The following is a 16,556-nucleotide window of genomic DNA, read 5'->3' on the forward strand; positions in this document are numbered from 1 at the left end:
GACTTTTTTAAATTATAAGTTTCTCGATTCTAGCATCTTGCTAGCTCCTTTTCAATGACATTCGTCGTTTCAAGAAAAAAATCAAAAGTGCAAAAGAAGATTTTGACCCTGACTCGTTTTAACCCACATGTAGAAATGATTCTAAAAATAAAGATTATTATATGGGTATATAAGAAGCCCATAAAAGAGGCACAACCGTGCACACTGCCTGTATCACAAGCACCTTTCTTAAACCCGACACATTGGTATCCGTGATCTCAACCCAAGACGCGAGTGTAGCCCCAAAATACCCGCTTACAATAAACGCCAACGCGAACGTAGACTCCACAAACGCCACCAAAGACCCTTCACAACCGCTCGGGTACAATTTTGCCATCAAAACTTGAAAAGGTAAAATCTTGTAAAAATATAAAACCTCAAGAATCCCGGAAACAACCACAACGTATAACGAATCAGGTACACCCAAAGCCCGATAAAACCCGCTCACAAACAATGCATCGGAAATCATCAAAAACGCCATTGTTCCTTGAATCGATGAAATGAGCGTTCGCGGTGGGATAGATTTCAAGTACCGGTTGTATACAACACCCCATAACAACATTGTTATCTGACCAAACATCTTGGAAGCACCGATAACCGAGGATTCAATGTTTAGATGTTTTGTTTGGTAGTAAAACATGGGGCCCGTTAACGAGGGAATGACAGCAAAAGATGCTGCAAACCAGATAATCGGTCGATGGATCTCGGGCTTTCTTAATACCAAAAAGAGCTCTGAACACTGGCTTCGGATACCATGTTGAGATTGGTTCTTTGGTAAGTCGAGTAGCTTTTCGCTTGTTGAAACCATGATAACGAATTGAAAACTCAACAGAATTGCATAGAACAAGAACATTGCTTATGGTGAAAACCGACTGACACAAAAACCACCAACAAGGTTTCCAGATATCCCACCGGCTGCAGCAGCGACCCACGCAAATGACTGAAGATGAGCACCTTGTTTTGTACATTCTGCAACTAAAGCATCATTTGTAACCTCAACAATGCCAGCACCAAGGTTTCCAAGAAAATAATAAATGGTGATGGTTAAGAATGTAAGGGTTGAAGGTGGTGAAGATGCAATTGCAAAACATGATATTACTTGTAGTAAGGCTGCAAAACAAAATAATCACAATACCATTCATCAAAACATAATAATAATAATAATAATAATAATAATAATAATGTGTGAATCAAATACAAATTAAATTAGCGTGCTAACTATGAGAATCCTGAAGAAACATGAAATGAATCTGACCTGATCCATGACGATGTTCCCCGGTCTTCGAGATGAACGAACCACGACTCGATCTTCTTCTCCGGTAGCTTGAGATCTAACCAAATCTCGGATCGTCTTCTCCGCTCAGATCTGCAATGGCTTTTGGGGGTGTGGAGGTGACTGCTAAGAAATCCCGAGGATCTCTTGTTTACAGACACAAAAATGGTTATGGTGGTGGCTCTTATTGAGAACAACAACCCTGCTTAATAAGGAGGTGGAGACCTCCTTATATAGGGATCCTCATGGCCACCATCATGGTACCCTAATGGGCCTAGCCCAGTTAGGGTTACCTCCACAAAACCCCCTCAGCCCAATAATATTGTATTAGTCCATATAATAAAATAAGCCAAACATAATAAATTAAGGTCGTAAGCCGGGTTTAGTACCATACCCCTACAAGCCCCCCAAGTCCAGTGTTGCTCCTAGGCGTGCAAGCGTTTAGGTGGAGCTCTGGACTTCATAAGGTGTGTTAGGATATGAGGCGGTTTTTTCCCCTTTCTTCGGCCTTGTCTTTATTGTCTTTGAGTTTTGAGAAGTTTTCTCCATGATGGTGACATGTTGTGACCCTTATGATAATAATGGTGCACTGGCATGAATAAGATATAGCACGCATCATAACAATAGTGGCGCGGGGCCTGATAAAAGATAGAGTGCGTATCTCGATAATAATGTAATGCAACTTGCGCGCGAGGCAGCTTACGAGCTATAAAAATAATGAAGCTTGCGCGCGAGGCAACTTACGAGCTATAAAATAATGGAGCATGCGCGAGTTTCGGCTTATGAGCTATAATATGATGATAATGACTGGCCTACAAGGGCCTCTTCTACGCAGGATGACTATCCCGGCTTGTCTTCAAAATAATAATGGAGGCACAAACGGCCAGATAATAATAATAATGTCATAGGTGCTTGTGCGACTCGTAGCCGAATCTGCAAAAACATATCAACTAAAAGTGGATGTATTACAAGGTTCCCAGCCTCGGGCCAATTATGAGGTGTGCCCAACCTACGTTGGCGCGTGGCCGTTTGGGATATTATTAGGCTTCCGACCTTTATGTTTGGCGCGTGGCCATGTGGGATATTATTAGGCTCCCGACCTTTATGTTTGGCGCGTGGCCATATGGGTTTATAAGGATTCCCAACCTTTAAGTGTGGCGCGTAGCCGTTTGGGATATTATTAGGCTCCCGACCTTTATGTTTGGCGCGTGGCCGCAGATGCTGGAGCTTTCATGAGGTTGCAGAGGCGACTTACGTTGTTTTGATCCACTGACTTGCATTAGTGACCTGCGAATGTTCATAGGTGACCCGCGGCGTTCATAATGATCCGCGGTGATCGGTGTTCGTCTAACGGAGTGTTGATCTGAGGTGCGCGCATGCATGGAGGCGGAGTGGTGATCCAAGGTCGCGTATGCATGGCGGCGGAGTGGTGATCCACGGGCGCGCATGCATAGCGGCTGAAAGTTGAGCGCGCATGCATGGCGGAGAGTTGAGTGCGCATGCATGGCGAAGAGTTGAGCGCGCATGCATGGCGTCGAGTTGAGCGCGCATACATGGCGTCGAGTTGAGCGCGCATGCACGGCGAAGGGTTGCGTGCGCATGCATGGCGTTGGAATCTTTCATAGGTGGTGGAATGTGATACGCGACTGCGCGCAAGCATCATGGCGGTGCGCATGTAGAGTGGCGGAAAGGTTGATCTGCGACTGCGGTGGCAGAATGTTGATCCGCGGTGTTGATACGTGGGGGGCTTGTGTTTCACCCTGCTATAGTGGCGCTGTTGCGTTACAGTGGCGCTGTTGGTATGCTAGTGTGTATGTGATCCGCGGTGGGGGGTGTTAATCCGATGTGCCTGTTTTTGTCCGCCTACGCGCATGAGAAAGCGGTTGACACGCCGTGAACGGAATACAAATAACAAACATGGTGGTCTTCGTGATGGCGGCCTTCATGTCTTCCCGCTTGAACAGTGATGCGGATGCAAGAAACCAAATTTTTGGAGGCGCCCATCCATAATGACGCGGTGTTGTTCCGCGACGGCGCCCACGCATGTGGCGCAGTGTTCTTTTGTGACGTGATTGCGTAGTGGTGATCCGCAAGTATGATGGCGGTGTGTTGTTTAGCGATGCGCATGCACGGTGGCGAGGTGTTGGATCGCGGTGGTGCGGTGCTCGGCGCCAGCGCGCATGCGTGATGGCGCGCTGCTGCTTTATAGCGGTGGAACTCATGCATGGTGGCATGCACCATGGCGGCCAGATGGTTATCCGCGGTGGCGTGTACGCGTGGTGGCGCAATGACATTACCCGGTGGCGAGATTCACTTGTCGTGGTGCGCATGAATGTTAGCATTGTATTGAACCACGGCGAGCGCATGAGCGGTGGCGGAGAGTTGTGCCACGGTGATCATCACAACTTGCGGCTTGCTTGCCGGAGCAGGAGGCGGCGTGGACTCTAATTGCCCGCCATGTTTTTGTTTTTTCCGGTGATAGATTTTTCAACGAAATTCTTGGATGATGATAAGAAAATTGGAAACTGGACCCACCGGATATTTAGGATCCTACCTCCACTAGTCCCCCTAGTCCAGTGCTGCTCCTGGGCGTGCAAGCGGTTAGTTGGAGTTCTGGACTTATTAGGAGTGCTTGTACGGTTTTTTGGACCCGGTGCTTCCCAAATGTACCTTTTTGCATATGTATACTTTGCTTCGGGTTATAAGAGGTTTAATCATGATGGCGTGTTGAGCGGAGCAGAGCCGCGTTCGGTCTTGTATTCGGCGCGAAGCCGTATGGGTTTATGAGGATTCGCAACCTTTAAGTTTGCCGCGCGGCCGATGGCCGTATGGGTTTATGAGGATTCCCAACCTTTAAGTTTGGCGCGTGGCCTTATGGGTTTATGAGGATTCCCAACCTTTAAGTTTGGCGCGTGGCCTTATGGGTTTATGAGGATTCCCAACCTTTAAGTTTGGCGTGTGGCCGTATGGGTTTATGAGGATTCCCAACCTTTAAGTTTGGCGCATGGCCGTATGGGTTTATGAGGATTCCCAACCTTTAAGTATGGCGCGTATTGAGGACCCGCGGATGCGCATACAAGGCAGCAGAATGCTGATTCGCGGCGCGCATGCATGGCGGCATACTAAGGATCCGCGGATGCGCATACATGGCAGCAGAATGTTGATCCACGGCGCGCAAGCATGGCAGCGTGGTGAGGATTCGCGGGTGCGCATGCATGGCAGCGTATTTGAGGGCCCGCGGATGCGCATACATGGCAGCAGAATGTTGATTCACGGCGCGCAAGCATGGCAGCGTAATGAGGATTCGCGGGTGCGCATGCATGGCAGCGTATTGAGGACCCGCGGATGCGCATACATGGCAGCAGAATGCTGATTTGCGGCGCGCATGCATTGCGGCATACTAAGGATCCGCGGATGCGCATACATGGCAGCAGAATGTTGATTCACGGCGCGCAAGCATGACAGCGTAATGAGGATTCGCGGGTGCGCATGCATGGCAGCGTATTGAGGACCCGCGGATGCGCATACATGGCAGCAGAATGCTGATTCGCGGCGCGCATGCATGGCGGCATACTAAGGATCCGCGGATGCGCATACATGGCAGCCAAATGTTGATCCACGGCGCGCAAGCATGGCAGCGTAGTGAGGATTCGCGGGTGCGCATGCATGGCAGCGTATTGAGGACCCGCGGATGCGCATACATGGCAGCAGAATGCTGATTCGCGGCGCGCATGCATGGCGGCATACTAAGGATCCGCGGATGCGCATACATGGCAGCAGAATGTTGATTCACGGCGCGCATGCATGGCGGCATACTAAGGATCCGCGGATGCGCATACATGGCAGCAGAATGTTGATTCACGGCGCGCAAGCATGGCAGCGTAATGAGGACTCGCGGGTGCGCATGCATGGCAGCGTATTGAGGACCCGCGGATGCGCATACGTGGCAGCAGAATGCTGATTCGCGGCGCGCATGCATGGCGGCATACTAAGGATCCGCGGATGCGCATACATGGCAGCAGAATGTTGATCCACGGCGCGCAAGCATGGCAGCGTAGTGAGGATTCGCGGGTGCGCATGCATGGCAGCGTATTGAGGACCCGCGGGTGCGCTTGCATGGCAGCGTATTGAGGACCCGAGGGTGCGCATGCATGGCAGCGTATTGAGGACCCGCGGATGCGCATACATGGCAGCAGAATGCTGATTCGCGGCGCGCATGCATGGCGGCATACTAAGGATCCGCGGATGCGCATACATGGCAGCAGAATGTTGATTCACGGCGCGCAAGCATGACAGTGTGGTGAGGATTCGCGGGTGCGCATGCATGGCGGTGAAGTCTTCTGTGCAAAACCAAAGGCACGACCGACATGGTGGTTTCCGCGGGCGCTCATGCATGGCGGCGGAGTCTTCTACACAAAACCAAAGGCATGGAGTCGTCTTCCAACCCACATGTTGGTTTCCGCGGGCGCGCGTGCATGGCTGCAGAGCGAGGATCCGCGGGCGCGCGTGCATGGCGGCGGAATGGTGACCCGCTGGCGAAGGGTTGAGAGCGCATGTGCTTTGCCTTAGTTGTGCTTAGGTATTTTTATGGTCCAGCTGCGCACTACGCAGGATGGATGCTGAGTAATTTGAGCTAAGGCTCATATTATTGGGCTAAGGCCCTAATGTTTTAGAGTTAAAACTCGTTAACGCGTCTGAGCTTGAAGCTCGCATATGTATATTTTACTTCGTTTTATTTTTAGTTTGATGTCAATACAATGTTGTCATATTGCTCAAAATTAATAAAGGGAAGTGTGAAACATGTATGCAAAAGGTAATTGAACGCATGTTAAGAAAAAATAGAGCGTATCATTATTCATAATGGCTTAAAAAGCCTTGATTACGAACTTGACAACTTTTACATGGAACATTTTCTAAGTTGTGCTGCGTTCCATGTGCGCGGGATCTTCCATAGGTGGTGGAATGTTGATCCGCGGCTGTGTGCATGCATAGCGGCGGAGTGGTGACTCGCGGGCGCGCATGCATCGCGGCGAAGTCTTGATCCTCGGCAGTGTGCATGCATGGAAGCAAAGACTTGATCCTTGGCAGTGCACATGCATGGCGTCGGGGTGTTCCTCCGATGCGGCGCATGCATGGCCGGGAGAGTTCGTCCGCAGCGCACTTGTATGGCGTCGGAGTGTTCCTCCGATGCGGCTTTCTCCAAGGCGGCGCATGCATGGAAGCAAAAAGGTGATCCGTGGGCGTACATGCATGGCGGCTAGTTGTTCCGCAGGGCGCCTGTTCATGGCGGCGGAATGCATCATCCAAGGCGGCGCGCATGCATGATGGCGGGTCGTTGATCCGCGGGGTCGCGCATGCAAGGCATCGGAGCATTCCGCCGTTGTTGGTTTCATGGCGGCGCGCTGTTGCCTCAAGGTGGCGCGAATGAATGATGGCGGAATGTTGATCCGCGACGGTGTGCATGCATGGTGGCGAAGTCTTCATCTTTGGCACCGCGCATGCATGGAAGCGGAGACTTGATCTCCGGTGGCGCGCATGCGTGGTAGCAGAATCTTGATCCTCCGCAGTGCCCTTGCATGGCGGCGGAGTGGTGATTCGCGGGCGCGCATGCACGGCGTCGGGAGTGTTGTTCGCTGGAGCGCACGTGATGACGGAGTACTGATCTGCGATGGCGCACGTGCGGCCATCACATTTTTCCGCGATGGCGATGGCGCAGTATATGATGTCTCTTCCATTTTGAGGATGAGAGAGTTAGATCTGTGATTTTAAACCTAAAATCCAGATCTATAACCTAGATCTAGATCTTTTTCAGCTTCATTTTTGCAAAGATCTGGAAGCATCTTTTAGATCTATGGATTTTTTTGAGCTTTAATAGAACAAATCTTGAAGCATCTTTCTGTAAACTTCCAGATCTGGATTTTTGTTGGGAGAAAGAAAATCACAGATCTAGAATAATTGATGAACAGATCTGAGAACCGAGACGAAAATCGAAGGGTAGCTCGTTGCCGGTCCCACGGATGGCGCCAATGAAGAAACATGAAATGAATCTGACCTGATCCATGACGATGTTCCCCGGTCTTCGAGATGAACGAACCACGACTCGATCTTCTTCTCCGGTAGCTTGAGATCTAACCAAATCTCGGATCGTCTTCTCCGCTCAGATCTGCAATGGCTTTTGGGGGTGTGGAGGTGACTGCTAAGAAATCTCGAGGATCTCTTGTTTACAGACACAAAAATGGTTATGGTGGTGGCTCTTATTGAGAACAACAACCCTGCTTAATAAGGAGGTGGAGACCTTCTTATATACGGAGCCTCATGGCCACCATCATGGTACCCTAATGGGCCTAGCCCAGTTAGGGTTACCTCCACAAAACCCCCTCAGCCCAATAATATTGTATTAGTCCATATAATAAAATAAGCCAAACATAATAAATTAAGGTCTTAAGCCGGGTTTAGTACCATACCCCTACAAATCCAGTAATGTAATTATATATATATACAACATAGTGTATGCACAGTTAGCAGGTTAATTTAATTTGTATGGAACGGCAAAGGTTTCTTAGGCCCCGGGGTGGCCCGGCCCCCCCTGTTTTTTACGCAGTAGTGTAAATTTACCTGTTTTCATCTGAAATTTTTATATGTAGGTGTAAATTTAGCCGTTTTCGACCGAAATTTTTTATACGTAGTGTAAACTTTAGCTGTTTTCGGCCTAAATTTTTTCTACGTCGTGTAAAATTTAGCCGTTTTCAGCCGAAAAATTGAGCCGCCCCCATTTGTTTGTGAAATTATTTATACATTTGGAGTTCCCCATATCTTAGTCCAAGATTAAACACTTTTTGTACGTTAACTTTTCCCGTAATAATAATGTTGCTTACCTCCACCAGCGATGTAGGGAACGCGGTGTTGTCCGAAGATATATAACGAATCGGATAAAACCCCATAAAAGGGTTTGGCAACCAAGGGAATGTTAGCAGAATTGATGAGGATTTGGAGCATTGATGGCGCCACTCGGAGTACGTATTTGACGTAGAAGAGAATGGCCATCAATGTAAAGCATCGGAACCCTTGTATCCAATACCCTAAGCCTAGCAGCGTCTTTCTCATTCCATTCTTACTGACTCTGAGTTTTCCCAACTTGATGCCGTTGTTACTTATTGTTGTTGTCTGTGTGTCTGGTTTGAGCTTGGTGTCGGTGTTGGTGTTGGATAATGGTATCATCTCCACCGCCGTCATTGTGCTGGTTGTTCAGGTGTGGTAACTGGTAACCGTTGAGTTTAAAAGATACTGGACAGGGGATATGTTCCAACAGTGGCAGACACACGAGTTAATGAATGAAGTCATTTATAAGACAAAACTTATTACAAACATCTTCTAATATTTAGATTTTTTCTATTTATGTCAAAGAATGTCCATGACTAACCAAGATAAGATTCAACGAATGTGGTTGTTGTGATTAATGCTGGTCCCCCCACCAAATTTTCATTAAGGCTACTTTATTATCAGCCAACGATCACCACTTCTTCCTTTTTAACATACATCATAACTTTTAAAATATTGGGTGATTTTATAAAAAAGGGTGACAAGTTTATAAAATAGAGGATTGAGTTTAACAAAAGAGGGGACAACTTTAACAATTTACACAAGTTAATTAAGTCATTATAAGTTATGTGTGCCGTGGAAAATATATAAATAAATAAACAAGTCCACCAATCATTTTCTCTACCATCCCCCCCCCCCCCTCCTTCCCTCTTCTAGCGCTTTGTGGGAAGTGTTCACCCCTCCAAAGCACTCTGGGGGAGGGGGCGGTGTTTCCCCTCGCTTTGGAGGGGAAAGGTGCCTCATTACCCACGATCTAACTTACCAGATCATTTGACTTTAATATAATTTATAGAAACACCCCTGTATAACTCTAGTTTTGAGAAACTTTTTATGAATATAATCAAAATGTTCATTCTTACTTTTTATGTTAAAAAAAATATTCATAACTAACCAAGATTCAAGGAATATTTATAATTAATATTGTCACCCACATCTTTCTTTCTTTTAGTCAGACAACTTTATTATCAGCCAATGATTGATCGCCACTTGTCTCTTTTTAGTCTCTTTTTAGCATACGAATGAATTTTAAAATATAGTGTGACTTGATAAGAGAGATGTCGACTTTATAAAGAAAAGGATTGAGATAGCAAAAGAGGAGACAACTTTATAAAATATAGGGCAATTTAAGAGAGAACAACTTTATAGAAACAGGACGACTTAATAAAAAAAATAAGGTTCGGGCCGGCAGTATAAAGGATGGACATTCTGGGAATTGTTTGTTAATAAAAGAAAATGGAGTTGGGAATAGTGGCAGTGTCGGTTGCAATGGCAGTATAAAGGATGGACATTCTGGGAATTGTTTGTTAATAAAAGAAAATGGAGTTGGGAATAGTGGCAGTGTCGGTTATTGCAACGCCAGCAAAGACACACAAGGGTCATCGATTCTAGCATCTTGCTAGCTCTTTTCAATGATATTGTTCGTTTCAAAAAAATCAAAAGAAGTGCAAGAAAAGATTTTGGCCCCGACACGTTTTCACTCACATATAGAAATCACTTGTTTCGATCAGAACCCACTACACAACAAGCCCTAATAAAAAGTATCCCAAATATATACAATTAGGTAAGACACTTCAAATTTAGATCAACTAACCTAGTTAAAATGGCTTAAAAGTAACCAAGACTAAAGAATTTGATCAACTAAAAAGACAAAAAAAAATACATTTAAAGTTCATAAAATCATTCATCTTGCTGATGTATATTTGGCAGGCTGGCAGCACAAACCAACTTCATTTTCACCTGCAAATGCCAAAAACACAAAATTCAGCCGATTTTCAGTTAATCTAATATAATTATGTGAAAATACATTAAATTCTTGGTGATAAAGAGGTTTCCATTTGACCCCAATTTTTGTGATCTGTCTATAAATAATGAATGATGGACCAACTTAAGGGGGTTATTACACAAATCATGCATTTAAAAACCAATATACCTTTTATGCACACAGAATTACCATTCGAGTATTTGACCCTAAAGTTATTGATTTGATAAAAAGACTCGTATCTAATAGTGCCAAAACGAAAGCATCAGTGAGTCCCAAAAAAGTTGAACTTATCCTCAAAAGTAAGATGAAATTTGCTCACAAACGGGTCATCTTAAGATTATATATTAGCACTAGTGGGTCAAACAGATATAACCAAAATTAGTACAAAATAGGTACAGTTAGAATAGGTGGAAACAAGTAATTTAATCTAATGTGTACTAGTAATGCATAAATGACTGAAAGTATAAAGATTATTATGGGCATCAACATATTATTTTGTAATCATATTTGACAACTAACATGATAAAAAAGAATATTTTGGATGATAAAAGTATAGCAAAAAAGGATACAAGGGTGGATACAGATTTTGATAAGCTTCTCAAGCCTGGATAACTTCCTGCTGCACAATTTCAAATTATTTCATGCTCATTACCAGTAATTATTAAGGGATAACTGAATGAAAACTTCAAGAACATACCTCTCCTTATATAATGTAGTGGTATAAAATCAGAACAAATCGGTCAATCAAAGTCATGAGATTTAGAGGGATCGTATCTGTCCTCGAATTCATTTGGTAAAATTGAGGGTGATCTTCTGTCTTTACGCTTGCTCTTATGGCGATTATTAGGGCTTGAAGAACTATATTTTGTTCGTGTGCTTGATCTGTTATCTTTATGTCTGTGTTTGCCGCTATTTTCTTTAACATCACCTTCATTTGATCTGTTATCTTTATGTCTGTTTTTGCCGCCTTTTTCTTTAACATCACCTTCATATCTTGAAGATCTCATACTGATATCAGAAACTGATTCTTTAAAACCAGTTTTCTGTTTAATATTATCATGTTTGTGTTTATATGTATGCAAATTACATAAAGAAGAAGGTTTCGACTCATCTGCAGAAGATTGACCAGCCAGGTTTGCACGCTTGATTTCTTCCATGTATTCATCAATTATATCTCTCATGACCTTTTATCAGAAAAGATAAGTTTTAACAAAATGAGAATTTGTTCATTTATTAAGGAGATAGTTGCTTACTTGTGTGGTGCTTCTTTTTATTTTCTTGCCACGATATGACATTCTTCGCCTTTTGTAATCTCTTTCTTCAGCTAATAATTCCTCTTGTGACTTATTTTTATTTGAATCCTATAAAACCAAAAATATTCAAAAAAAAATAAACAAAAAGCTAATGATGCAAAACAATCGCTGTTTTATGAAAACGGCTGAGGTATCATAATTGCATCTAAATAAGAATACTTAAAGACCAATTGTGACTAGTACACACACACACACACACCACTGAACCTACCTGGTTACCTCCCCTATGCCAAAGTGCACCATCGTGTTCGATTATAGGTCTATAATTTGGACGTTTTTTACGCTCTTCATCAGCCACTTTTGATATATATTCATGCTCTTGCACTCTGCAATAAGTTAAAATGGTCAGACCCTTTACTCACACAATTTTCTTAAGAGGTTTTCAATGTTATACAATCCCAAATTCATCCAAGTATGACCTCTTTTCAAATGACTATTATTTAGATTGTGGGGAATACACAAACTATCTTTATGCATTGATTAAAAACTAAATCTTTTTCTACATTGCAACACCTGTGCAAATGATAATGTAAACTGTGACAAGTATTTTAAGCAAAACATATATATATATATATATATATATATACATACCTTTGATAAGCTGGAACAAACCGTGAAGCACGTATCGCATTGATTCGCGTTTCAAACGCAGAACGTTCATGCAATGCAGCAACAGCCGCTGCCACCTGTGAAACCAAAATCATCCCATTCCTAACTCTCCCACCAATTTCCTTACTTCCACTAACGGATTCAGTTTCACCATCATAACCATTTAAACCAGATGATTCATCATAAAACATCACCGATTTTGAAGACACATTCAGTAAAGCCTGCTTCAACATATTAATCGCAAACAACTTCCCATTTACTTCGCCATACAATATCCCAAACTGTGAAGCCAACCATTTCATCACTCTAACCAAAACAGGACAATCAAACCGACAATCACCACCCGCCGGCTCTCCTTTAGCTATCAAAGCCAGGAATCCCATAGCTTCCCTAACAATCGCCTTCAAACAAACCCTAAACAGTAAATATATATGATCCCTCATAAACACATCAATCACAACACCGTAATACGGAGAATTCACCAATATCCATTCCATTAAACTCTCCTCCTTATAATACAAATAACAACACAAGATCGAACGAACAACACCGTGCGAATAAACCGCAGGATAATCGTAACCATAATCATTCCAGTGACTAATTTCTACTCTAACATTGTAATATTCAGAAGGAAGCAGTTTAACAACACCAATGACGTCTGCCACGCCATCATTGTTACCATTAACTGAAGCATCTGCACACTCAGCTGATAACACGGCAGGCAACGTAAGCATATTATTATTATTATTATTATTATTATTATTATTATTATTATTATTGTTAGTGATGTCATGTGGAAACGAAACAACGGCGGGACAATCGAGATAGAAGAAATTAGAATGTAGAGACGTGTGATAATAATCAGTTAGAGATATACAGAGATCTGTATTGGAAGGATAATTGTGTTTGGGAGTGGTAGTTGGAGATTGGAGAGTGTTAGGGTAGTGAAGAGAGTGAATAAGTGAGAGGTCGATTGGTGCCGGAGATGAAGGAAGAGGGAGGCGGTGATTGGAGTTGTACGGACATGAGACGGTGGTGGTGGTTGAGAGGGAAGTGATGGTGGATTTGGAGAGGTGTCTTAGGGTTGAGAGTGTGGTGGTGGTGGTGTGGCGGTTGGTTGTAGGGTTAGGGTTTGGGTCTGGTGGTGGAGGGAGGCTAGATGAGTCCATGGGAGTGGAGACACCAAGGGGGAGCTAGAGTTTGAAAAACAAGTACATGGTTTAAATACCGAGGAACTTCTATGTTAAACTTCTTAGATCTTTCGTAGTCAACCAATATTTGCAGCGTTTTGGAACCGAAATGCCGAGGAACACTGCCCCAAACCGGCGTTTTCGGCGGCATTTTGAAAAAACGTGACCACATAATGCCTACAACATGGAACTACTTGTCACGCTTTCATATTGTTTCAAATATTCTGGTATGGTCTTTTTTTTATATCATATTTTCAACAAATCTTAAAAAACAAAAATACGTATAAGCCTGGACGACTTGTATAGAAGATCACGGTTACTGAAATGTCTTTTTTTTGGTTATTATAGTACTTATTATTTCTATAACGTTGAAAACTTGAAATAGGTTTGGTCACCATAAACATAAACAAACGAACGCCGTATAATAAACACTCGCAATTCTTTCTTTCTTTCTTTCTTTCTTTCTTTTGGTGTGTTTATCGTCGGCCGCCATTGAATAACAAGCAACCACTGCAGCAGCTGCTCAACCGTCATCTTAGAGAGAATATGACAGTAACCACCGTAGCAGAAGAACAGATGGTGACACCAGGAGAAGTATTGGGTAAAGGCACTGAAGTGAAAGCAGGAAGAGGAGCATACTTATCTCGCGACAAGAACACCGTCTACGCCTCCCTCACCGGCCGCCGTTCCGTCGTTCCTCCGTCACCGGATTCTCCAGACCAGGTACCAGCTGCTAATGTTATAATTGATGCCATTGCTGCTCATTTTTTATGAATTGAACTAGTATTAGGTTTCACCTAAATATTCCAGGGCATAATATTGATAACTTTGCTAGGGTTAGGGAGATGAGTTATATAGTTACATGTATCTTCCATTCGTAATAAAAGTTTAGGGTTCATATTTCTTATTATTATATTAGGGAAAACCACCAGTATGACCATGTTGACTACAAGTTATACGCAATTAGACCGGTTTTAGATGTCAAAACAAATAAGAGTGACACTAATATACAAAATACTACACATGTTTTTTAGGTGGAAAGACAAGGCGAATGAGTCTAATATATCTATTTTAGAATGAAGGTAGTCAATGTTATTGGTAGTTTGTGCGTTGACTCGTTTTGGTTTCACATCATTACTAAACATGGTGATAAATTCAAAACGTGTAGTATGCTGTTTGATAATCATTTTATTTGGTCAGTCGGGCCCATAATTATCGTGATTGTTAGAGAATTCTTTTCAAGTGTATAGAACCTATTAAAATCAAACTTATCTTAATACATTCAAGATTTAAGATCTTGTTGGCCAAGATTTAGAGTCACATGTTGTTACTTAGTATTAATTATCCGGCTGTATATTATGTTAACCTCGAGCACATTGATCTTTCTACCAGCCTTTCTTTTCTTTTCATTCCACTTGAATACTGCTTTGTGTTTCTTTGTATCATCATAAATATGTTTTTCTTTCTTCTTTTTAGAATAATTTACATATTTATTTGTTTTTTTTAAATGCAGAGGCCTACTGTGGAAGTGATTGGACACAAAGCCCATGGTCCTGTTCCTGAACCAGGCTGTGTTGTGATAGCCCGAGTACGTATCTTTTCAAATATCCCTTCTATCCGACTTGGTTTCTTGATATTTGTGATTATCACTAGATACATTAATAAAATAGCTCTAACTATTCTTTTATCTAATACAATAAAGTAATCATTACTAGTCTAATATTACTATTGATGTGCTTAAATCACTTAAAATAATAGGTAACCAAGGTGATGGCTAGAATGGCTCCAGCAGATATTATGTGTGTCGGTTCAAAATCTGTACGAGAAAAATTCTCCGGTATCATCAGGTAATTAGGTTATTAAGATTCTTTTTTCTAATAATAGATCTTTAATTTTTGTGTGTTTTTAATAAACAGGCAGCAAGATGTCAGAGCAACTGAAATTGACAAAGTAGACATGTATTCATCCTTCCGCCCTGGTGACATTGTCAAAGCTTCAGTCGTATCCTTTGTTTCAATAGTTTCTTTATATACATTATTCTAGTATAATTTCTACAATTAATCCATTGCTGTTTATAGCGTCTTCTGAGATGCATACTTATAATTAGTAATTAGACGTGACAATTTCGACCCGTTTTGAATTGGTCAATTACTGGCCAATGGTCAAACTATTTTGAAAATCCCGCAAAGTCTATTTTTATATAGTACAATCGGCTAAATAGTTTTATTAATGGATTTTGATTATTACTGTTGTAGTAGTATGATTTTTAATCACAGTTAACAGATTAGTTTTTAATCACATTTTGACACGTTATCCACCTCTGTTATTATTTTATTTGGTAAATTTACTCGAGCACTGAAGGGGATTTTAATATTTTATGTTTAAATGTTGTGAATTTGTCACCTTTAACAAAACTTTTGTTAATAAGATATCGCTAGGAGATGCACGCGCATATTATCTTTCAACTGCACAAAATGAACTGGGTGTTGTGTCAGCAGAAAGCATGGCAGGTAATATCTTGTTTCATCTGAAATTGAAAAAAACTGATTTTTTAGAATTATATATGATTATTTAGTTCTTGTCCCAACTGTATTTTTATAATGCTTCTGTTGTGGGCAAATGGGTACATTTTAAGAAATTGCTATGCGAAAACGGTTTGAATCTGCCTGAGTGAGTCTAACTGGTCAACAGTCATTCACAAATTATTTTCAAAATTCATAAAATTTTATAAAATTGTTCTATTTCAAAAACTAAATTACGGTGTAAAAGAAAAGCCAATAAAATAGACATTGTTTTAAATTTCATCCTGCATATAAATCAGTTGATATTACGGGGCAGTTGTTTCTTTGACCATAAAAGTGTCCTTTTAAAGTGTCAATCATGTCGGGTTGGAAGGTTGAATTGTTCAATCCATAACTAACCCGAAACCGTTAAAATGGTGTAACTTCCCGTTTAATTCATTTATTTAACTATGTCAAACGGGTTGGTAGTATCAATCAAGTTGTAAATGTGTTAATCGGGTTGAATATGAAAGGTTAAAACCTACTCAATTAAATGGATAACCAGGACTTAATTATTTTTGTGTTGTGTCAAATATTACCACCTCTAGTTACTAACTGCATTTGTTGGGGTGGTAGGTGGCACGATGGTTCCGGTTAGTTGGACAGAGATGCAATGCCCGTTGACAGGTCAAATTGAGCAAAGAAAGGTTGCCAAAGTTGGAGCTTGACTATATGTGAATTTTGGAGTTATGATTATGTAGTGGCAAATAG

At 42.3% G+C, this 16,556-nt stretch overlaps 2 protein-coding genes and 1 pseudogene across 2 annotated transcripts; 1 reads left to right on the plus strand and 2 right to left on the minus strand.

Moving 5' to 3' along the window:
* Positions 1-12: 12 nt before the first annotated feature.
* Positions 13-8,545, minus strand: LOC143546653 (putative folate-biopterin transporter 7 pseudogene; annotated as a pseudogene).
* A 1,609-nt stretch (positions 8,546-10,154) lies between these two features.
* Positions 10,155-13,263, minus strand: LOC143546607 (U11/U12 small nuclear ribonucleoprotein 48 kDa protein-like). The gene is made up of 6 exons (XM_077038242.1): positions 12,077-13,263; positions 11,697-11,811; positions 11,426-11,533; positions 11,158-11,356; positions 10,870-11,100; positions 10,155-10,791 (listed from the first exon to the last, which is right to left on the minus strand). The coding sequence occupies exons 1-5, from the start codon at positions 13,261-13,263 to the stop codon at positions 10,913-10,915; spliced, it is 1,797 nt and encodes a 598-aa protein (XP_076894357.1). The 3' UTR covers positions 10,155-10,791; positions 10,870-10,912.
* A 481-nt stretch (positions 13,264-13,744) lies between these two features.
* On the plus strand, positions 13,745-16,556 carry LOC143546618 (uncharacterized). Its single transcript, XM_077038251.1, has 6 exons — positions 13,745-14,007; positions 14,798-14,872; positions 15,043-15,131; positions 15,201-15,285; positions 15,713-15,794; positions 16,422-16,556. The coding sequence occupies exons 1-6, from the start codon at positions 13,831-13,833 to the stop codon at positions 16,511-16,513; spliced, it is 600 nt and encodes a 199-aa protein (XP_076894366.1). The 5' UTR covers positions 13,745-13,830; the 3' UTR covers positions 16,514-16,556.

Source organism: Bidens hawaiensis, unplaced genomic scaffold (genome assembly GCF_021521415.1).
Source record: "Bidens hawaiensis isolate Kalapana, Puna unplaced genomic scaffold, B.hawaiensis_p1.1 tig00014406_1, whole genome shotgun sequence".
Classification (NCBI taxonomy): domain Eukaryota; kingdom Viridiplantae; phylum Streptophyta; class Magnoliopsida; order Asterales; family Asteraceae; genus Bidens; species Bidens hawaiensis.

Coding starts and splice junctions, on each gene's coding strand:
- LOC143546607 (XM_077038242.1), bottom strand. CDS start 13,263: ATGGACTCATCTAGCCTCCCTCCACCACCAGACCCAAACCCTAACCCT. Junction 11,534..11,696: donor GGCATAGGGGAGGTAACCAG/GTAGGTTCAGTG, acceptor TTGGTTTTATAG/GATTCAAATAAAAATAAGTC. Junction 11,357..11,425: donor TAAAAAGAAGCACCACACAA/GTAAGCAACTAT, acceptor TTCTGATAAAAG/GTCATGAGAGATATAATTGA.
- LOC143546618 (XM_077038251.1), top strand. CDS start 13,831: ATGACAGTAACCACCGTAGCAGAAGAACAGATGGTGACACCAGGAGAA. Junction 15,286..15,712: donor ACATTGTCAAAGCTTCAGTC/GTATCCTTTGTT, acceptor TTTGTTAATAAG/ATATCGCTAGGAGATGCACG. Junction 15,795..16,421: donor GTCAGCAGAAAGCATGGCAG/GTAATATCTTGT, acceptor TTGGGGTGGTAG/GTGGCACGATGGTTCCGGTT.